This window comes from Brachyistius frenatus, unplaced genomic scaffold, assembly GCF_029030835.1.
Source record: "Brachyistius frenatus isolate BFR_SWC_R1_liver_20210118 unplaced genomic scaffold, ASM2903083v1 Contig_20, whole genome shotgun sequence".
Taxonomy (NCBI): domain Eukaryota; kingdom Metazoa; phylum Chordata; class Actinopteri; family Embiotocidae; genus Brachyistius; species Brachyistius frenatus.
In genome coordinates, this window is record NW_027210619.1 from 5559721 (window position 1) to 5583742 (window position 24022).

At 40.7% G+C, this 24022-nt stretch overlaps 2 protein-coding genes across 3 annotated transcripts in view; one reads left to right on the forward strand and one right to left on the reverse strand.

Annotated features, from left to right (window-relative positions):
- Positions 1–232: 232 nt before the first annotated feature.
- On the reverse strand, positions 233–21174 carry st14 (ST14 transmembrane serine protease matriptase). Its single transcript, XM_069696233.1, has 19 exons — positions 20975–21174; positions 14580–14727; positions 13773–13933; positions 12500–12570; positions 11804–11976; positions 11079–11114; positions 10321–10549; positions 8878–9017; positions 8625–8728; positions 8116–8225; positions 7089–7219; positions 6491–6595; positions 5602–5709; positions 5180–5293; positions 4578–4697; positions 3914–4094; positions 2678–2946; positions 1952–2088; positions 233–1809 (listed from the first exon to the last, which is right to left on the reverse strand). The coding sequence occupies exons 1-19, from the start codon at positions 20999–21001 to the stop codon at positions 1648–1650; spliced, it is 2526 nt and encodes an 841-aa protein (XP_069552334.1). The 5' UTR covers positions 21002–21174; the 3' UTR covers positions 233–1647.
- Positions 21175–23659: 2485 nt separating this feature from the next.
- The window catches only part of aplp1 (amyloid beta (A4) precursor-like protein 1), a 39965-nt gene continuing 39602 nt past the window's right edge, over positions 23660–24022 (forward strand). Inside the window, exon 1 of one of the 2 annotated variants that reach the window (XM_069696236.1) lies at positions 23660–23935. In XM_069696236.1, coding sequence (XP_069552337.1) covers positions 23870–23935 — 66 coding nt within the window. In that variant the 5' untranslated portion in view covers positions 23660–23869. The remainder of the gene's footprint in view (positions 23936–24022) is intronic. The other variant, XM_069696239.1, reaches the window with a different exon arrangement.

A 24022-nucleotide genomic window follows, 5' to 3' on the forward strand; every position in this document is an offset into this window, starting at 1 on the left:
TAGAGCTGTGACAAAGGCAGGTATTATTTGACAATATGAGTTCGTCTTGTCACCTCTGTTCCCCAGGTAAGCACAGTGCTCACAATGGGGAGGAGAAGTACATGCTCATTACAATTCTACAGTGAGAAGGGACAAGGTCTCCCAAGACATGCAGTTATTATGCACGACATAATACAAAACAAGATCCCATCAAAGACAAATGATACAGGTAATGCAATTAGGTCCTGTGGAATCAGATAAAATATTTTTATTATCTTGACTCTTTCTTTAAAAAAAAACATACAAACACACTCAAACAAGGAAAGGATATAAAGTAAGGCCATAATCGAAATCCCAGTTAAAGTGTAAAATGAAAATATCCTTGATTTAAAAGTTGAGGCCTCCCTACTTTGAGAAAATACACATTTACTCTTGCATAGTTTAACAGTCTCTATAGAATTCACAAAAAAAGGCCAGTTGAGTGACATCTTCAACAATAATTTCTTAATTTTCTCCCCTTCAATAATACTTATGTAAATCTTTGGTGTGCTTATCTAGGATTTAACAGTTCCAGAATAAGTCCAAGGAAACCATCCAGTCAAATATGTTGTTCAAGCTGTGAGAGGAAACTCTCATAGGGATACGAATGGATTGCATTGCTCTGGCAACTGGTGAAAACCCTGCTGATTTACTTTGACTCTGAGGTGCATGTGATCGAAGACCCCAATCACCCTGAACTTAACTAGAGACCAGTGCAAAAGCCGACCGGGCCTAATCCTCATCCCTCCCTTTTGAGTTTAATATTTCGGCAAATCATTCACAGACCTGGCAAGGCCAGTAAGCATCTGTAAATATGAAGTACAAATACTGATCTAGGATGCCTGTTCAGATCATCAAAAACTTAGGAATCACTCCAGTCTCATTCTTCAAGGACCATGCTGGTGTTTTTTTTTGCCTGTTTTAGCCTGCTGACTACAAATCTGATATACCTCATTGCTGGCCATTTTCCAAAGCAAAACATAGATTGATTAATGCATTTTCTACCTTCAAAGCAGCAGTTTTTATTCAGTTTCGTATGATATGAAAATGCCTCGACATGGATGTAATTTCTTCCTTTCTTTCGTTTTAGTTTTTGTCAAAATTCTATTTATCATATAAAACCCCAAAAGTAAAGCTATTAACTGCATGAGCCTACTGGCAATGTAAAACATTCACTGCAGCAAGAGGATAAAGGCATCTCACCAGTTTAAAAATATATAATACTAAGGCTTAAAAAAAAAAAAAAAAACTAAACAAGGGAAGGATAATGTACTCAGAAAAACACTTAGTCATATTCTGAATCTGAATTAAAAGTGGACAAATCGTGGTAAAATAAATGGGGTAAAAGACAGTGTTAATGAACTCCTTTAAAAACTATACAAAATATAAGTCTGTTTATTTGTGAATGTGTAAGTGGGAGGAGCTCATTGGGTGGTTGGCAACCAAATAAAGTGTTTAAAGTCATTCATGCGAGTAGCTGGGTCCATGCAACAGCATCCCCAGCCTGCTGCTAAATGAATAAATCTCAGGAGAGACGTGTCGCGAATCAGACTAAAATGTTCCGTCTCCATTATTTTTAGCACTATGATGTTCCCCGCTCGGCGTTCCTCCCTGTTCCTCACAACGCCGTCAAACTCCTGTCTCCTTTTTGATCCACTCTCTCAACTTGGTGACGCGCGAGTAGACACCGGGCTTGTTACGACGAGCACAGCCCTCACCCCAGCTCACAATGCCGGCCTGGAACCACTTCCCACTCTCCTCGAAGCACACCAGGGGGCCTCCGGAGTCTCCCTGGTAAGCACAGTCGAGGGAGAACGCTTATGAGACTGGCTTTAGATGTGAGAGCACAATAATTATATGGGAGTGAAAGCCTATCTGTATCAGGCCATTGTCCTTTTTATTCTTTTCTGGTGAAATTGTTGCACTATCTCACCTGGCATGCGTCAACTCCTCCAGCCAAGAATCCACTGCAGAGCATCCTGGAGGTGACTTGGCCCTCCGTGACCACGTTACACACTGTGTCATTGATGATTTTCACTGATGCCTTCTGTAGAACCTGCGCCTTTTGACCTGCAAGAGCACGACAATGGGGTCAGCACTCTGGCACGTGACCTCTGTGTTCACCACTAACTTCAAAGGTGTTAATGGGTTGGATCAGTGTTAGCTAATGAAGGTTTAAGAGGCTTCCCAGGGGAGATGACGTCTGCAGTGATATATGGATATGGAAGAAGGCTTAATTGAATAGAACAGATGAAAAAAAAGATGAGAGAAAAGGTAGGCAGGATGAAGCGGAAAAGAATGTATGTCATGATGGGAGAGATAAAGAAATGGGAGGGACACTGAAGGAAAGGAAGTAGACAGGATGAAATGGGGAAGAGATGAAGGGAAGGAAAAGGCAGGCAGGGGAAGAAGATGAAGGAATGAGATGAATAGATCACTGTGAGAAGGATGGGGGAGGAGTGGGATGCCTTAATTTTGATGCAAGTTGGATATGCAAAAAGGAAAAACAGTGGTAGAATGGGTCACCCATAATCGAGGAATAACAGTATAAATATCCCAAGCAGGAATAATAATAATAATAATAATTACTTACAGTGGAAAAAAAAGAATGAAAAAAAGACTACAGTTCTACCAAGAATCACCAATTCATGCATAATACCTCCTTCTCGGAGCGCGCCCCAGCCTGTGACCCAGCAGGACATGCCTGCAGGGAAGACGTGGGAGGAAGCGGGTAGGCAGATGGGTTGGATGGTGTTGGTGAATTCCAGTGGCGAGCTGAGCTCCAGCAGTGCAATGTCATAGTCAAAGGTCATCTGGTTGTAATCCGGGTGGGAGATGATCTTCTTCAATGGGCGGAGCTGTATGCCATCCTGCTTGAACAGGGACTGCATGCCACTGTAGGTTTGCCAGTTGGATGCAACATGGTTCCTGTGGTGAAGCAGTATCAAGATGTTATTTATTTACATGTAAGGACCAGGTGGATGCATGCAATCTAGCACAACAGCCCTGCAACATGTGCTACGTTTAAGGTTAGATTATGTTTTGCTTGTTGTTGTTTTGCTTTGTTCATTTTTGGTGTTAAGTTGTCAAACTAAAACTCCAACAGTGTAAAAAAAAAAACCTGTACATCGTAAGCTTTTTTTTTTACATTTGCCACTGCATGATATCATTGGACTACATAAAATGTTCATATTTTCATACACACACACACACACACACACACACACACACACACACACACACACACACACACACATATATATACACATATATACATATATATACGTATACATATATATACACACATATATATATGATATATATATACACACATATGTATATGTATACTTATATATATATATACACACATATATACATACTTATATATATATACACACACACACACACACACACACACACACACACACACACACACACACACACACACACACACACACACACACACACACACACACACACACACACACACACACACACACAAATATACAATGAACACATTTAAATAACAACATGTTGTATTGCAACTATCAACAGCAACTGTGAACCCATGAGAATAAAGGCATTCCCTGTTAAATCATAATAGTGGCTAAGGTTGAAGAGCATGGTTAGTGCACCACCTACAGGCCACTCTGATGAATACAGCTTCATGCTTTCATGGATGAGATGTAGGAACACTTTTTTTCCCCCCATTGTATCAGGGGAAGTTTTCCATAATTTTACAGGCAATGTGTGTATAAATACTCCTCTGTTGCGCACAGTTCTATTTCTATCCAGGTGAATGCATTTGAGAAGATTGAATAGTAAGATCTAAAAAGGGAATATACAGCATAGTCCTGCTCTGTACATGTGTATGTGATATGGATCTGTGACTCACTCTTGGGAGCTGGTGACAAAGCAGTGGGCAGCAGAAAGGAGCCACCTCTCAGAGATGATGGAGGCACCACAAACATGTCCATAGGTCATGAAGTGAAGGCTGACCTGCCAGGGCCACTCCCCGAGCTCAGCATTCTGCCCGCCGACGATTCGATTCAGCTTGTAAGGCCTGGTGCCACAATCTGTAATTCAACAGAAAATATAATGAAAGAGGGAGGTGTTGGAGTGCACAATACAAGGTGAAACTGGCATGAATGATCGGAGAGAAAAATCTGAAAATGAGATTAAGTTGACTTGGAGCCATCATGACACCGACCTTGGCTGTGAATGCTACTATGACTCTTTGGAATCTTAATAAGGCATACTGACATATTAGCTGATCAAAAAAAAAAAAAAAAAAAAAAAAAGAGAGAAAAAAATACAGACACACCCTGAGGCTTAAATGGAGGAAAAAACAAAAACTTCAGAGATGACAAGAACTGCTTTCAAAGAAGAATGAAATAAATAAAGCAGTCAGGGCCCGGGGCTCTTTTCTAACAGACAGCCCAGCGCGCAGTTCAACCCTGCCTCTATAATCTAGTTTGAATGTTAAGATTAGGTCCACTTTTTGAAATTTTTAAAATGCTGAATTTTGTAAAGGGGAAAGAAATTAAAACATGTATTACCGCAGTCGGCCTCGTCCGAGTTATCAGAGCAGTCGTTGATGCGGTCACATTCGGCATTCACCTTGTTGACGCAGTCTTCGTTCTTACACTTGAAGCTGTAGTCGGAACAGATTCCAGGAGCTACAGCGGGATGGAGACAGGTTCCCAAATGAAAAAACATTTCTAACCAGTAAAATACTATGCAATCAGCGAGGCTTCAAAGTGAGGCTTGAATGCACAATACAGAGTGATTGAGGAAGAGATTGCATTGATTGGGCGTATTGATTGGGGTTGAGGTCTAATATCCCTCTTTATTCACAGAAGTGAAAATCAAAAGGAAATGAAAGAGTGCCCTTTGTGTGTGTCTGTTACTGAGTGAAAGGGAAATTGATAAAAAGTGGAGTGGAGAGGGGGAGGAAATGAAAGAAAAAAACAGTGCAATAAAAAATACTTGGAGTTCAGAATAAAGTCTTCAGTGCAACATCTTTGTTAAACCTGCAACTACATGGAGCTGTGGTTGGTGGTTAATTACTTAATGGTGTGTGTAACATGCTTAAAAATCTCTGGTGATTTTTTTTTTAAGTGTGCATTGAGCTGGGAGGAGAATAAGCATAGCCACTTACAGGTTTTACAAGAGGCCTCGTCGCTTCCATCTTCACAGTCCTTCTTATTGTCACACAAAACATCCTGGGGCAAACAATTCCCATTACCACATTGCCACTCGTTCTCCCCGCAATCTGCAGGCGATGAAACATAGTGAGGAAGGAAATTACAACGAAATAATGGCGCGGCCACGGTACGCATTAGCATCGGTCTCCATTCTTCTTGCATGTACCACATATGATTAAGTGTCTGGATGGACGCTGAGCAAATCGGGCGAGGCGTCAAACAAAGTCCATTACTGATAAAGTAATGACTGTACACAGCCCAGGAGTCAGTGATCACCACATTAGCAGTGATGTGCATTTAATGTTAGCACAATTAGCCCAGCATTAACTGGGGTTAGAGTCCCCTAAAGGATGCTTTAAGAGAGGGGGACACTTACTGCATTGTTTCTCATCGCTCCCGTCTCCGCAATCGTTGACACGATCGCACACCCAGAGTTTCGGTTTGCACAAACCATTCTCGCAAGAAAACTGGTCCTTCCCACAGTCTGAAACAGCAGAGATTCAATCAGACAATGCAACTCAAGAAAATGTACGTAGCCTATCGGGGATTTGAAAATGAGATGATCAACAACACAAATCAACGGAGCTGTGTTTTGACAAATGTGTTTGTCCTCTTCCTTGCAGAATATGAAGCTACAGACAGCAGCCAGTTAGCTCAGCACAAAGACTGGACTGTAAAGGCTGGCTCTGCCCAACACCTCTAAAGGTCATTAAATAATGTGCTATATTTAGTTAATTTAATGTGTGTAAAAAAAAAAAACTAAATTAGCTGTAGACTGCTTTTTGCCCATTAGCTGGAGTCTGGCATCCTTGAGGCAAGTTTATCTATGTCGCAACATTCAGACACAAATAAGTTCAAAGTGCTTGACATAGAAATACATTACAAATGAGATATTGATAATAAATTGACATTGATTTTAAAAAGAATATAAAAACAAGGCAGTGCGAGATGAAGACAAGATAGGTATAACCTTACCCATAACACACAGCTTGGGGTTTTTATTTTGTAGCCTTTGGTCTGATGCAGGTGAGATTTTCTCCCGTTTCCAGTAGTTTTGCTAAGCTAACTGGCTGCTGGCCATATTTAAAAGGCAGAAATGAGAGTAGTATCTTCTCATCTAACTCTAGGCAAGAAAGCAAGGAGTTGGCTCTCAAAATGTCAAACTATTCCTTTTAGGAAATGAGAGGAGGACATAGGAGATGATTGGAATAGGAGTTCAGGGAGAAAAGGCAAGACACGTGTGACCGGGTCAAGGGGGAACTTACGGCACTTCATCTCATCGCTCATATCACCGCAGTCGTTCCAGCCATCACACTTCATTTCTTTTGCGATGCAAATGCCAGAGGCACAGGCAAATTTGTTGGGGCAAGCTGCTCACATAAAACAGAAACGAGAGAGGCAGCAGAGGAAAAAAAAGAATGAAAAGAAAGACGATGATGACGAATTGAGCGGGAGGGGGTGACAGTATGTTCACAACATCTGTCATGTTGCCAATGCTTGTCCCTGTTCATCAGAGCAATTATAAATCCATTTTAGTCAAACTGGGAGATGACATAAAGAGCACAGGGTATTGAAAGCGCTGTGCTCCTGACTGACAGTGGCAAATAAAATAGACCCAATAAACAAGCTCTCTGGTGATTAGTCTTGCTCTCGAGTTTGACTGCTGCAGTCTCTAAGCCTCTATCACTAAACAGCTCTCTTTGACTGTCAGTCAGCCACCATTTTCTCGTCTTTCTGACTACACAGTTACTCTTCCTGTCTACTCTATAATGGAAGGCTAAGGGTGTCACTGTCACGTTGTAATATGTCACCCATCTTGACAAGTTCTGTGTAAATTTGGATGAGAGATAAGACTGAACTCACGATTTGCGGGATCGTAGGCGTTGTACTGTGCACTGAAGCCTTTGTCAGTGTAGGACTCATCGGAGTGGAAACTCACAATTAGGATATTGGTGGTGCTGGTCAGAGCCAAAGAAGACATTTCTCCACAATACCTGGGAAGTAAAACCAACTATTAAAGCAAAACCCAGTTTCATTTTTGTACTTCTAGTTGCTTTGATGAAAAAGTAATTGCTGATATTGAGGAACATGCAGCCGCGTTACAAAAAAGTGCAACGGGGCAAAAAGCATGAGCAGCCAGACGAGTTGTAAACACACCAACAGTTTAGAATCTGAAATATTTTAGGTCAGAACACTTTAAACTGTCATCAATTGTGCAGGAAAAAGTTGTTTAAAGTTAAACTAAGAAGTTGGTGTGTAAAATGAGATGGATGTCAAAGAAGACGGTTTCCCCTTTGTTTCCTCTTGCAGACACATTTGGCCAACCTGAAAGTTTGTTCAAAACCAGTACGTCTGCTTATTAGACCACTTTGTATGTGCTTCTTGTACAGTCCGACTTCTTTTTAGCTCTTTAACTGGCTGAGAACAATTGTGTTGTTTATTATAATATCAGTATAATTTGTAATTAAAGAAATCTTAGTGATGATGGCAATATTCCAACTTAGTGATGTAATAATGCATGATATATAATAGAGGATCTGAATCTTAGTCTGAGTTACCAATGTTGTTACAAACTAAAGGACTGAGAGAAATGGTTGAGTTTATACAGACATATAAAACTAAAACCCTGATTTTGTTGCATTGCAATTGTATTTCATTGAAAATAAGACCATATTTTTCAGTATTTTTACATGCCTTCAAAAATACTGTTATTGCAAATCAACCCTGAAACATTGTGATACTATTTTAGGGCCATATGGCCCACCCTTCGTACGATAATACAACTTTACTGTTGCTGTACAAGCTGGAATGTCCCTTGAATGCATACACTCCCAGACAAGTAATTCACACAAGATGCTGCATGTCATTTAAATGAGTATTGACTCCTTACTTGGTTCCCATAATTTCCACATAGTCTTTGTGACAAATGCGGGTGTCCACCCCTGGCTCTTTCATGCGGAACATGTTGAACTTCACCCGCACCTGGTTCCCAGCAGGGACCTACAGTGCAGAAGAACAGGTGATTGGTTCCTAACAACCTTATTTGCCATGCATGTCACTCCTCCACCTACACACAGACACAAAGACCTGTCTATCCCATGTAAATGCAAGCATACAAGCTGCAGGCACACACACACGGGCACACATACGGGCACATGCATAACAAACACATAACAAACACACTCTGCAAAAAACACTGCAGCTCAGCTGGAGCTGCAGCAGCAACAGCGGTCTGACAGATGAAGATAGAAGAGGTACTGAACAGCTTGGCTTCTATACTGCTGCCTCGGCATTCTTCTCATGGCAGGCTAAGGATGGCGGAGGAGGAGGAGGAAGAGGAGGAGGAGGGGGGCAGTTGGGCAGAGGAGGGGGCCCACGGAGAGAGGCAATGTTGTAAACCTGGATGGTCCAATTGCAGTCCACGGCAGGAGGATAGAAGCTGGGATGAAGTGGGGAGGTGAAGATTCCTGCCTGCTCAGTGAGGACACCACCACATCTTCTCACTGAAATGCACATATCATTTATTCACATTGTGGCACAAAATTATCATTTGTACAAAGATCAAAATGAACTCAACAAATGTAGCTGATATAGTACAGAATGCTGCTGGCAAATGGATGATGTTAAGTACTGTTAATATCTACTTAATTACCATCAATCATGGGAATCGCTCTGTAGTGGGCCTCGAAGCCTGGCCTCTGGACATGACTATCAGTAATAAAGTTAATCAGCATTATGTTGCCGGATGACACCACCTCCAGAGGGTTGGAGGGAGGCCTCTGACCACACTTCCTACAAGAGAACAATGAGCAGTCAAGCAAGGTGGTAAACAACGCACGCACAATTGTAGAAACAGAAGGTGTTCATAACAACATTGTAGCAAACACAACTGCCATGCATTCTCCAAGTGTTTGATGCATTTTATAGATCGAGTCTAATCTTCCTTAGCCAGTGCAACACTTATAGATCACAAATACAGCTGTAATTCTCTGTAGTCAGAAGCATTAAAACTCCAGCGCATTAAGATGCTCTAAGAAAAACAATAATTTGAAAAGAAACCAATGGATGAGCAGTGACAAATCGAGAAAGAGATAAATACAGAGAGATGTGCCAGTACTAGATAGAAATTGCTTAGGCAGAGTTTCAAAGTCAAACATTTGGTACATTAGCAAAAAGTTTCAGCACTGCTGCCGGCAGAGCCATGGAAGTGTGAATGACGCTGCAAGAACAGCAATACATCTACCTCCCATATAATAATGTCATTATAGAGTATTATACTATGGCTCTCATAAACCCCATGTCACCTTGGATAAAGCTGATCACTCAATAGCATTATAAAAATGTAATGCATCGCTTGGTAACGCATATTTGTTTGGCAATGGTTTCTGAGTTTAAAACTGCCTGCAGCTACAACTGATGCTGCATTCAGAGCCTGTAGTTTCAGAATCCAACTCATTCCCCACAGACAAAGTGCAATTACACACTGTGGTACAGCAGGGTTCAGGGTGGCACCTTTCACAGATTTGAAAGCAGAGGTCTTTTCGAGCCAACTCAATCTCACTGGGGTCTCTAAAGTTGACACTAAATGGGACACATAGCACTGAAGGCTTCAGAGCAAAAGGAAAATTTCTTTTATCACAAATCCAGTGAAAGAAATGAAGTGGAACATGTTTCACCAACATCAAAACAGCTTTTATGCCCACATCCCACTGCAACATTTTACTCAAATACAAAGTGATTCCTAGTGGTTTGCCTTCTGGGAATCATGTGGAATTGTATTTCCCCTCTGTCTGGACTGCAGGGCTAAACAAATTAGATAAATGTTGGTTGAAGCCTTTCAAACAAATGCTGCTAAGGCAAAATGAGAAAGTGACATGTGCCACAATTTGATGTAGTAAGTGAAACGTGTCATTTACTAGTAGTAGTGCAATGACAGTATGCCGCTTGTAAATAGTAAAATGGTAAAGTCTGATCCATCCATCAAGATTTAACATTCTAAAGCATCAATATTATTATTATTATTATTATTATTATTATATATGTCCCATGGCCAACATGTCTCCCAAACCCTCTGGACATGCTCAGCCCTACTTACTCTGTGATGGCCTGTGAATCGTCAGGACTCAAAGAGTCATAAATCGAGACAAAATCATCGGAGCAGTCATCTTCGATGTGGAAAAAAGGGAAACTGACAGATATGGCGTTGTTCTCCGTAGCTCGGATTTGCCACTGACACCGAGACTTGGAGGGGTAGCCTGTGGGGTACCCCGGAGACAAGAATTTGCGCGTCGCTTTGTCAGCCTCCAGATGGTAGAAACATTCTTCTGAGAATAAAGACAATGATTATGTCAAACAATGGGTGTGGGCATCCTGAGAAACAGTAGTTTATAAATGGCAAATTAAAGCCTAAACAACATCAAGTCCTATATCATCTTCATTAAATACTTTTTTTTTATTTTCTTAAGACATACTGACAGTAAAAACAGAATCTAGATTCTTAATTTTACAAAGCAATGACATTGCTTTACAAATAATGTTATCTGAACTCTATGTAATCATGAGTTTTTCTACCTTTTATGCTATAGATGTGTATGGGTGTAAGGGTAGTACACTTACTATGGTAATGTTATATAAAATCGTCTAATCATCGAAATGTTATAAATCACCAGACAGTGCCAAAGAAAAGTGTCGGGCATAGTGAGTAACTCGCCCTGGCCTGATACAAGGTTCTCAATCTCCGACTGGAGCAGCACATGTACAATACAGGCTTGGCCAGCCATTCGTTACATCTAGCATCTAGCCAGCTGGAAAATTACAGCTGCGAGTGATTGAAATGGGACATGCTGTACTCACCAGCTGTGGGGTTCCTGGCCATGCGAGGATCTGTGACTGGAAACACAGAGATGGGGGTGAGGGTGGAGAAACAGGAGGAAAGGTAAGAATGGGTCACTAAAGTTGCGAGGCTGATAGAATTTGATGCATGAGCCTAAAATATTTGGGTTGCACATTTTCTGTTCCATTTCCCCGCAGTTAAGGGAACTGGTGATGGTGTGTAGCTCTTTCTGCTCCATCTCACCTTGCCCTACAGCAGCAGCCCATACATCTCTGTCTAACTATCTGGGACAGCAACATCAAATCATACCCACAGAAATCATTTTAAATAGGACCAAAACCACTGAGTCACGGGGCCAGCGCTTGGGTAGTGGCCAGGATGTGGACAAATGCAATGTGAATGCTGAGAAGACAGAAGGAAGAAAAATGGCTGTCTCAAGCCAGGCCAGGGCCAAGCTAATATCATTAGAGAATCCAAACGGCATAAAATGTGCAATCTCAGATGCAGCACAAGCTGAGAGGTCTAGTTTATCTGTTATCATCTTATCAGCACAATTCAGAGCAGACCCCAATAATACAAAGAGAAAGCACGCAGAATACCAATGCTGATGGGAGATGACAATAACCTTTTTCAGATCTGTATTCACAATGCTTCATCTTTGATGATTGTTGAATGTCATTTTTTTAGAACCTGCTTTAGAAAAACACCTAGCTGTGCCTATCTTTTGCCCCCTGGTGGTACTTACATGAGGCAGTGATTTCACTGATCTCGACATCGCTGCTGCTTGCCATGCTGCGCTGATCCTCAATGCCACTCTCCAGTGTCTCCAACACCCGCTCCTCGGAGAACTCTGGCACGACCGCCAGGTCACTGGCTGGAATATCAAACTGGGACCAGTAATAGCCTATCACGCCCTCACTGGTGGAAGCACAGATGATAAGAGGATGGAGAGTGGGAAGAAGGCACAGAGAGACCATTCACTAACAAGCTTCAACATTCAAGAGGAAGCAAACATTGGTGAAATGTGTAATTTGGGTTATTGTAGATCACAAAAGCCAAATTGAATCAACTTATAAGAGTGAATTGCTGCTGGTGCTGCCATCTGGCAGAAGCTGCATGCTCTGTTCACATCCTGTATAAGTACGGCATGACTACATGGGGCATCAACTGTCATGAATTACTGCAACTGCTGATTCATATTTCACGACAATGCAATACTACACAAACATGTGCTCACATGTCAACAGACATCTAACCTTTGTTAGAAAATGCAACAGGCTTGAAACTCCCAACCCTTAGGAGGTTGGTGCCGCAAAGTTTTTCCCTCATAAGTTTTAGCGTGAAGCTGTTGTTATTCACAAAAAGTCTCCACAGGCATTACAGCTGACTGTTTAGCGGTATGAAAAAAAAAAAAAAAAAAAATAGAAGAGCTCAATGATACCTGAATGCAGTGATCACAGATGTTGTGTAGTATTTTGCCAGGAGTGGATCTTTCTTGTAGTTTTCGCTCAGCTGTGAAGAAAAAACGTTTTTTTTTTTTTTTTTTTTTATTGAACAGAACATGTACAAGGATTGTGTGCCTACAGACAAATTAACATGTTAACATAAAAAACTGCCTTCCATGAAAGCACATGACGCAATTCTCAATTAACCTTCAGCTGCAGTGAGCGGTGTCAAAAAAAGAAAAAGAAAAAAATGGGCTGCAGTCATACTCGGTCACAATCATATATTAAACTTGCAGTGTTAGCTAAGTTCACAGCAAGTGCTGATTGTGGGAAAAAAAAACAACTGAAGGATATATAATACACCAACTGGTAGGAAAAAGTCAGAGCATTCAAGTTTTACTGAATCTCCCTCAAGGTAACACCAACATGGAAAAAGAACAAGCTGCAGAACACAAGAAGTTTCTATTTATATTGAAAATGATTGTTCACAGAACAATGTGGTCAATTATCATGAAATAAAATATCAAGACCATATTCCAAAAGTTAATTTCTAAATTTCGATTCAGAAAAATGAAATATGAATCCCATCTAGGAGAAAGAGAGGAGATCAAACAGCACCATTCTCCAGGACTCCACAGACAGGTGGTGACAGATTACAGTGTAAAGTCATGGGACAACAAGTTAAACACGACGCTTCACTGCAGCAAAGCACTGTTTACTTGAAGCTGTACACTACTTCTACCTGCCATGCAAAGATATCTGGATTTATTCTTTAAAAGCTTCTCTTTTTGTTCCATGAACCTCGTATATCACAAAGCTTTCCCCCAATTGTCTAGTCAGCCAATATTCCTGTCCACCACTTCCACTCTAATTCTCACCTATCACCCTTACTAATGTAGCTTTTTACTGAGAAAGTGTGTGCTTGATGGGTTTGAGCGAAGCATTTCTTTTTTTTTACCAACATGGTTCTAAGTGGTGCTACAAACATCTCCACTGCCTCCAATAATAGGAGATGCTGTTGAGGGAATTACTCAGGGAATGCACAGCGTTTTATTCCGCCGACGCAAATGTGCCCTCAGCAGTTTCTGCGTACTAGGAGGGACATATTTAAAAATTATTTCCACGTCAGCAAACAACATCCAGAGATAATCCTTAACAAGAGAAGAGATCTGGGTGTAATACTCAGCTCAAAATAGATAACAATAGCATTTTACATGTTAGAAAAATTAACAATAGTTGGAAAAGAACATCTTTGCATGTAAGACTCACAATTGCCTCCAACTTTCCTGCCAAATTCTTGAATTTTTGGCTGTCGGTGTCCTCCAGCTTTTGGTCGTAAGGCATATTAACCAGCTTCATGTGCCCACTGAAGACCTGTACTGATGGGCTGACCTTCTTACTGAGGGTGGCTTCTGAATCAGCAGCTCTGACTTGGGAGGAGAGAGGCAGATGAGAGTTAAGTGTTTGATCAACAAAATGCTACGAGATGGATGCCTCTGATGAAAGAGAAAACTTTTTAACTGGCTTTGAAGCACTGTCTTAAGCTGTACTGTGCAATCTCTCACTGAAGACAGTTTGGTTCTCAGAGCAATTAAAACAGCCAGTTGAATCAAGATGGTGTTTATCAAGACTTCAGAGGCCTTTTTCATCAGACTCTGCATGTGTAAATGACAAGACAGCTGTGCCATGGACTCCGACATTTTTCTTCTTTGCATTATTAAAGGAGAACGTCAGAGCTGTCAAATAGGCTAACACTAATGGGAAATTACAAAGTCCAAACAAGCCACTCTTGCACTCTTGTATCAAAGAGTTGTGCCTTCACAGCTGGTGTAAATGATCCACTTTACAGTTTATGATGGCTGTCTTGGTAGTAAGTGATGTTACCGATGCAAATATCTGAATTTCTCATTTAATTCTATCAGGAATAACTTTGATTTATGCACAGAAATGCTCACAGATCGTCCAGCATGTGGTAATTATCTTCATCTTTAATTTACCCAAGCATATAAAAGCGCAGTGCTGTACTCCCAATATCTAGCTTGGATGATTTATTATCAGAAAGCTTTAAATACTCACAGACAAAAAACCAAATGAGAAATGCTGCAACAGCTGCAAGAATGAGAAACACCACAAGAACGGCAATCAAGATGCCAGTCTTCCGCTTCGATGGCACCTTCTCTTTGCTGGTTAAGAAGTCGATCCGCTCAAGATGGCCATTGCGGCCCTAAAGCAGAAAAATATAAAAACAGAGTCAGCAAACAAACAAGAAATACGCCATGCCCTGAATGGAGACCTTGACATTGTGAACTACAGGAAACCTAAATTTTACCCAAACCTTAAAATAGATTTACAGATTATTCTATCAGAAGTGGTTCATTAACAGATGTTTTTTGACTGAACAAATTCCATTTCATGAAAATGTATTGGCTACATAACTATTCCATCCTCAATCTATGCAAATAAATTCATCATGGTAGTAAACTGAGAACCTCCAAAAGATGTATCTGTAAATCTGTGTGTATATCATCTAGAAAACATAAACAATACACGTGTTTGCTTTGAAAGCGTTCAGCCTCAGATCATTTTCTTCTCTATAAACAGCTGAGCTCCTAAGTGAGCTTAGATGGAATTTTCTATGACTGACATTAGAAAGAAAACTGTATAAACACACCATTCCCTTTACAGAAGTGAAAAATACTCTCTGACACCGGGACTTTTTTTCTATGTCTAAACTTGTTAAAACTTTAGAAGGAAAATATTTCTGACCCGCTGCCATGAAGAGTCTAAAAAGAAGTCGACTCAGTGTAATCGAGGAAGACAGAACAGTTTTACTGTAATAAACTAAAGAGTACTCGGAGAGCCTCTGCCAAGGCCAAGAGTTCACTCTTATATAATATGCAAATCTCCATCTGCAATCATTATATATGTCTGGATGTATTTCCAAAACAATTAGAAAGATGTCAAAATATGTTTGTGCCCAGCTGAAGCCTCATATCTCAGCTGTTGTTCTCCTCGATCAAACCACTGTCCTCAAGTGCTTCATAACTACTGCTGGCTTTATTGAGCTTGAGCAAGTGTATGCGTATCCCTGAGGATTACTGACATCTCTGAATGTGGAGTCAGCGTATTTCTACAATAGCCTATGTTTTGTCACTTCAATTTTAAAGCCATTTCAAGATTTTAAGAGGCATTTAATTGGCCAATTGCTGGATCCTCTCCAAAATATAACGGGTTCCCCTTTGGTCCATGCTACACCCTTCCACAAAATATCATGAAAACTGGGGGAGGGTCTTTTCTGTAATCCTGCTGACAAACAAACAGACTGCACCGAAAGGCAGGGGTTAAAAACTGCTGCATGATTTAATTGCACAATGTGATGTGAAATACATTACACAATGTTCCAAGCGTTACGAGTTCAAACACGCAGCTTCTATACGTTTGCAAAAACTGGCAAAACCTGTTTAGTAAATGTGACAGCTACCACACTCATATCTCCATCGTACGATGGCTACGTGCGAACCTCACAGAGTAAGAATATGGGCATGGGGCTTTGGGCTGTGTGTGGCTGTCAATACTGTATGCGTGTCTGTTGTTGAGCTCTCTAAAGTGGGTGGACTGAGAGAAAAGGTTTCAGGCCCGTTAGTAATCAACACACAATGAATTCAGTGCCTGCAGGCCATGAGTGAAGAAGCCCGAGTGCCATTAGGGATGGAGAATCACTTTGGTATTAAATCAATTTGTCAGATGGGCTGCCCCTTAAGATGGGGGCTCAATTACATGAGTCTGGATGATAACTCACGGCAATTAAGGCCTATTCTTGCCCAGCCCAGGCTTCCACACATGCTTTCTAATTGGAATCTGTAACCGCAATCATGGGCCAGAATGAGAGGAATCATTAGATATGGGGTCAGCAAGTGCTCCAGGGTCCTTCTCTATCAGTCACCCTGATCACAGCCTAATAAAACCATTACATACTCTTCATCATATTCCATTCTTCACCACTAGAAAGAAATACTTTCCCATATTTGAACTATGTGCTGCATTTTTTTTTTCATACCATCTCAGTCAGCTTTGCTATCTTTAAATGGAAAGTAGTCAGTCCGTCAGTCAGCACTGAATTATGAAGAAAAGACACAACATGCTGACGCTAAATAAAACTGTTAATGTTTGACGAGAAAACAAATCTGGGCTGAAACATCGCTGGTAAACACGTGCAGTCAGTTGCGACGAAGTATTCCTGTGTAGTCGAACCTGCCTGACAAGTAGGAAACAAGTTAACAAGGCTGCGAGGTGTGGCTAAAATAGCAGCTCACCCACAAGCAGTGGACTGTTGTGAGCCGTGTAATTTCAACAACTTCACTGACAACAATTTCTCATACTGCAAAGTACTATAGCACTTACCTTGATTATTTCCCTTTTAACTGACTGTATATATTTTGATTTATGTAATTACATTTATCTGATGACTGTATTTACTTGTACATGCACAACAAACACAATACAATCAGTGTAGTAGTAGTTGGTGCTTATGCCACCTGTATCATTTCCAACATTTAAATACATCTTCAAGCTTTAAGCACTCAGCCACACTTGCTTTAATGAATAGGTAACACAGCCAACACTAGAGGAAAAAACATCCCATAGTGTGAAACTGGTTTGTGACTCGGTTCTCTGAGCTCTGTGAGAAACTTTTTTTTCTCCTTCTCAGCTCCATTATCTCCTAAACTGTCTCCACTTCAGTTGGTGTGGAGGGTTGCAGACTCCCAAGTGCCTTTCTGTGACAGACAAAGATGTCTTCCCTTCCAGCCACCCTCTAACTTTTACCTTCCTAATTTCTTTGAAGGCAAGCAACCATACCTCATTTCCCTAATGTGGCAAATGGGAACCCTTGAAGTTGAGTTTAGCCACAGATCTGATAACCTTTGCTGATATACGGTCACTGTAGTTACTATGATCACAAACAAAGCTCTCCAATAGGCTTTTTTCCACAGACAACATTTTGACATCTCACAGAAGAAAACGCACAGGTGTAAATAATGAAATCAGTGAAGGCCAAATTCCATTTCTGGGACCCGGTATTGCGTATCCTGACTCACCATCACGATTTACAAGGACACTTGGAAAAAAAACAGAGCCATCACTAACGTTATCTGTCACACTGCCGTTTTTTTTTTTCCTTTACCGTGACAAATCCAAATGTTTGGTGTAAAAAAAAAAAAAAAGGAAAAAAAAAAAAAGGGGGCCTCTGGGATTCTACATTGAAAAAAAACCTTAATTTTATATCTCAGCCAATCAGCCAGTCAGGTCATGGCCCATTTTAGAGCAGCAACATCACTGCAGTGTCACAGTATCACACAGCACAACATCTGAGGCCTTGCAGGAAGGTTCAGTTCCACCCATTTAGCATTGCACCGGCATAACACTGTTGCATTCAAAATGGACACTTTAAAAAAAATAATCAGTGGATTAAGCACAACCAAAGACATTATTTAATTTATTGAATGCATTTTTCCTTCTTGTCCAACCCTGAAGGCTTAATTACGCACAATGCAGATTCACTGTTACAATATTAGCAGCTAATGTAGCCTCAAGCTGATAACCTCGAGCGGAGATGAAGACAGGCTGGCCACGTCTTTTTACCTCCACACACCCAGACTTTTTGTTGCTTAAAACTTCAGTTTTCAGCTAATGCTGACTCAAGTGACATGACTCGAGGCAATTTATCAGATTTCATGCAGATCCTATACAAAAGGCTTCAAACAACGTTTTGCACACATGCAGTCATATTAACCAGGACCTCTAAACAGACTTGAAACAGTAAAGTGTAAAATTGTTGGCATTGCCCTGTGTAAAACTCTCATGCGCATTGGTACTGCAACCAAAAGGCCCAAAGAAATATAACAACAAATCAGAGCAATTCAGGGTCCAACAAGATCATACAGCGATAACTTTCAGTGAAGAAACTCCTACACACATCTCCTACCTGACAGTAGCCCCGAGCATATTTTTAGCAGTTCGCTTGTTACTGTGTGCTGCAGGTCCAGCCAGGCAGCTGTGTATGAGTATGAGGTTGGGAACAAGTAAGTCAACAAATCAACCCTCATGGCGTCTTTCTCACTACACAACTGAGGAAGACTGAAGGAAGAACAGAAGTTCAGATAGTGCCCACTGGCATATTCTCTCCCCAAAGATGCAGACAGTGGCTAAAAAGGTCTGACAAAGTGCACATAAAGCCTGCGTAAAACTGAATAGAACTGTTAAACTTTACAGAGGATCAACTTTTAATTGGAATGTGTCATTCAGTGGAGTCAATACGAAGAGATGTGACTTTAGCATTGCATTCACTTCACATTGGTTGCTGAGTTTCAACATGGCCGCTTTAGAAATGTGGGCTGAAATACAAAAGAAAAGCAGCGTGGCCTTGCCTGAAGAATTATTTACAGACGACTCTGCTGAGTCACCACATAAGCAGAGAACAGACCGACTACATTAACCACAGTATTCCCATTTGATTCAGTGTCTAAAAATGACCTCATTGTCTGTGAGTAATCAAATATCTAGTTACTAACAGTTTCACCCAATACATTTATGTAATTTAAGACAAGTATCTGTCCCAGCTTAAAGATGAAAACAGTCAAGGTGTTGAATGACAATGTTTATACGTGCTGATTTCTATCAAATTTAACTGCATCCATTATATGGTTTGATGGATGTTTGGCTACATTTAAATAAAGTTTTGTGTTTTTGTTGTTCACTTGTGTCAAATACCCTATACTGTGGGCATCTCTGAGCAATGCGAGAGATAATATAACAATATGCTACAGATTATTTTAAGTCTGTTAATAATATTCTCTACACTGAGAAAGAAAAGTAGTTTCTTTTGCCTGATTTCTGATGCTGTTCACTCATATTAGCAGCAGTACACTAACTGGTACACAAGATATGTGCATTTACCCAGGAGCAAACACTTTCCATGAAGCTGTCAAAAACAGGATGTAGGGCTGGCAAATTTGAGCAGCACGGACCGATGCCTTGTAACCATTAATGAATCTCTTTGCAAAGAGGAGTTCACCTTTGGCTGTCTGTCACTTTTTTTTACGCCCACATCCTCCACTGGTTTTGCAGAGAGTCTAAAAGAAGACTGGATTACAGTATGAAATAACAAGAACTGTCTGAATATTTACATAATGTATGCCTGTTCTGAGAGAATTTGACCGATAGGTGAGGCAAAATACGCTTTCGGTAGTTTTCACATCCTATTATCACTTAACATACAAGTCTGCTTAAATGTTATACTACAAAAAAAGCCTTTCACTTCCTAAAACAACGATATGCCTTCATCATCAAACCAGTGTGAATGTGATGAGCAGGCAGCAGCTGTGCCACTGATGCCACCCCACCCTGTTGTGTGGTGGTACAATGGAAGTGAGACACTGCTGTAGATCTTGAATAGTTGCTACATGGGTGCTTCTACCGAAGAGTTTGAATGTGACTCCACCAACGCAGGCTACCCAGTTCCTCGGTTTGAGTGATTTACCAAAGTAAATGACATTCAACCAAACCCCTTCCATACAATCGGAAAACATAAACAATTTTTTTTTAAAAGACAAGTTTGTACCAGCTACTAATACTGACACAGTATGTCTCTAGGCCTCTATCCCTATCGCAACCACTCCCCTTGGTACAGCATCTACCAGATCCAGAATAATCACAGGCTTAAACAATAGTCACACAGCTTTAAGAATTGTTTTCTGTATTTGAAGAAACCCAAATTGAACATAAAAAGTATCTTCTAAAAGGTAAATAAGTCTGATGACTGATAAGTGTGATTCCCTCATCTGACCTGGTGCCTTAGTGACACCCAGAAATTACTGTTTGGTAAATAATAACAAAATGATGTGTAGAAGAGATCAAGGACAACATAGAAATTGAGAATGTAGAATGTGATAACCTACATTTCCAGTAGTTGGCTTTTATGTTTAATTTAGTGAATTATATTATTTCTAAAGTGCAACCTCATTGTAAACAACTTTAAGGGTCAATTCCCTGACTCCTGCTGAAATCAAATTCAAAACTTCCTACTTTAAAGTCTGTCTTTGGCCAAAATGAAGAACACAGAAGGACCCATTCTAACACTCCAGAAGTGCATGTTTAAATTATTTATTCAAAGGGTGAATGTTTATTCAAGATTGAGTGCGGCCCAGAAATGTAGGCGACTTATGGTAATATACAGAAAGGCTATCAAAGGCCAAATGTCTGAGGAGGAAGGATTTTAAATGAATCACTGTAAATGTAATCGTGTTATGGACACAGCTCCCACAGAGAGCAGTATAACAGCAGCAGATCTGGACCCAGAGCAAACTTTAGTTATGTAGTGTGAACCTGGGTGAAACAAAACAACATATACCGTCACGAACGATGACGTTCAAATTAAATAAATAAACAGTTGCGTCAAATTTGACAAAACTCACCTCATATTCATATCTGGCAGAATTCATCTTCAAGAGAGAAAACCGACAGGAAACCAAGAGGAACCAAAACAACTATTTTTGGCGTGTTACTTTGTTTTCCTTCACGAACGAAAGTGCAGGAATTTACGAAAATATTGTCTTAAATGACGAGCAAAAAGGCGTATTTGAAGTTTTAAAAAAAAAGTACCAGTGGTCTCTTCCTGTACCGTCGCGGACTGGAAATGCTGCAACACCTGACCGACCTTTTCCTCACACACCTATGATATAAACCACGCCCAGAGCAGCACCTGCAGCAGCTGTAGCTGTCCTACAGAAATCAGACCCTCCTTCAATACCCTTCAATGCCCTTCAATGAACCGTAAGACCAATTATACAAATAAATGTCCCTGTGTTCTCTCTAGCAGTGTTAAAGATACAGGTTTTATTCAACCACCCGCTTCTCCATTTGGGGACTTGCTGCAGGAGGAAGTGTTTTTTTTTTCCCCCCTTTATTTTCATTACATGTGTTCCCCCTGCTGACCATTTGTGGATGTTGCTGCCAAGTACTCCGATTTTTGTCATTCTGTGACCAAGTAGCCTGTGTGGAAAGTACATTAAATTGCAAATTAGTCTAAAATGTAGGCTAAGTTATGTTTATATTCTGTATATACAATAAAAAGGGCTACAGATTTCCTGATGCTTTACAATACTTACATGGATGCTTCATAGTATTTTCATATGTCATAATTGTATTTTATTTACTGACTGGGATGTGGTTATTACTCAGTCAACCTTTGGCCCAATAATGGTCATAATAAAAGTCAGTTGATTGCATACTATATGGCATGCTCTACAATTCCCCCCCCCCCTCAGAATAAGTCACTGGAATGATTTTAAGCAGGTCAAAGAAGTACTGCATGCACACACATACACATACAACATATGGGTCTGAAAGGCTGACACATCTAATGAAACTACTTCTATTTTGCGTTCATTTATTATTTTATTTATAATTTAATGCAGTTTTCATTATAAATGATATCATCTCAATAAAATGTACATGAATTTCAGAATATTGTGGTATTTGGTCTACGTATTTCCTTTGTTTTAATATCAACAAACACTCAAGCTGCATGGGTAAGTTTGCGTTAAACCTGATAACCGGATAATGTTATCTCACCATGATCTGTCCCAGAGAGCTCTGTGTTTGGATTTCTCGGCCCTCAAGTTCCCCCATAAATGTTCAGTGGGTCCGAGGCCAGATGACTGTGAAGGAAAGTCTATGACAGTCAGCAATTCTCCTTGGTCTTCTCTGGCCCTTCGAGAAGTTGTTACGAAGCTTTAAGGCATGTTTGGGCTCATTATCCTGCTCCAGTATGAATCTGATGTGGAGTCGATTCGGTGCAGGGGCCCAACTCCAGAGTAGTGAAACATCCCCAGCTCCACGTTTCACTGTGGGCTTGTCCCACTGTGGTATCACTCTCTGTATGGTGTGTCTCCCTATATACACACCTATGTCACTGCCACTAATCTCTAACTTGAATTCATCAGTAAAAAGTTTTTTTTCCATCATCCAATGTTAACTGTTTTAGCCCACTTCAAGAATTTGGCCTTGTTCCCCCCTCTGAAAAGTGGTTTTAGGACCACTACTCGACCTCTACGAGAGAGGTTTCTTTTGACAGGACTTTTGCTGATTGGAGTCTTGAGCTCCTTATTTAGCAAATTCTGTATAAGTGATGAAGTAGCTTTTATGCTTGATGTATTGATCTTCTGATGATGAGGTTACTTCAGGTTGGCCTCATTGTGCTTTGGATACAACTGATCCAATTTCCATGAATCGTTTTGCAGTCCCATGCATGGCCCTCATAGAAACCTTCAGTACACCCATGATTTAACAGTAAAGAAGCTCATCTTTGTTTCGAACTACAATTTGACCTCTGACACTTTCACAGGATTTTGATGCCATTTTTCACACTATCACACTGTTACTGAGGTACAGCCATATTTATCACAGGTGAACAATGACATGAGTAGATCAAATCCACCTGAGTGTAATCTGAATACTACTTCAGCGGAAGTGGTACAATTCAAGGACATGCAGCCTTTTAGTAAATGTCACAAATTGGTTTGTGGTTGGCACTGTCGCCTCACAGCAAGGAGGTTCTGGGTTCAAACCTCGGCCGGGGCCTTTCTCTGCGGAGGTTTCATGTTCTCCCTGTGTCTGCGCGGGTTCTCTCCAGGTACTCTGGCTTCCTCCTACCGTCCAAAGACATGCATGTCAAGTTAATTGGTGATTCCAAAAACAAAATGCCCGTAGGTGTGAATGGTCTTTGTTTCTGTCTGTCTATATGTGTTGGCCCTGTGACAAAATATCAACCTATCCAGGGTGTACCCTGCTTCTTTTCTTTTGAAATATTACACTCCAAATGTAATCTGTGTGCAGTTCTACCAGATATGTAGATTTTTCATTAGATGACATATCATAAAGGCAGTCAGCTTTCTGCTCAGTTTAAACAGCTACGCATTAAAAGAATACAAACTGACTGATAATACACAATACAAATCTAGTTTTGTCTCTTAAATCCAACACACACAAAAAAATCTCAGATGCATTCACAAATTGTCACCACCAGATGTCTCTCTTTATCAAGCCACAGCGAGGACGCCATGAGTAAAGTCTGTGATAAATACCCGCAGAAACAGGGCTTGGTTCTGTCAGACTTCATCCCCATAAAAGCCCCGGCTGCCATTGGAGAGCCCGTTGGCAGCGAGAGCGACCAGGAGGAAGACGCAGGAGAATACGCACGAACGCAGTGTCCATCACTTCAGCTGATGTAACCAGACAGCGTATGTTGGAGGCAGTTGTTTTACATTAGCAACTTCGTCACAAAAAGAGACAAAAGAAGGCGAGAAAAAATGGGACATACCGCAATACCTATATTGATGGCTGTATTGTCCTATTGCGTACGTGAAAACGTCGAGGTAAGACAATCTGAATCATTCGTAAAGGCGCATTGCAGTTTTGCTGCTTGTTTCACTGAATGTCGACGTGTGTTTCGGGCAAAACGT

Coding starts and splice junctions, on each gene's coding strand:
- st14 (XM_069696233.1), bottom strand. CDS start 21,001: ATGAATTCTGCCAGATATGAATATGAG. Junction 12,571..13,772: donor CAGGAAAGTTGGAGGCAATT/GTGAGTCTTACA, acceptor TTTTCTTCACAG/CTGAGCGAAAACTACAAGAA. Junction 7,220..8,115: donor GTGGAAATTATGGGAACCAA/GTAAGGAGTCAA, acceptor TTTACTTCCCAG/GTATTGTGGAGAAATGTCTT.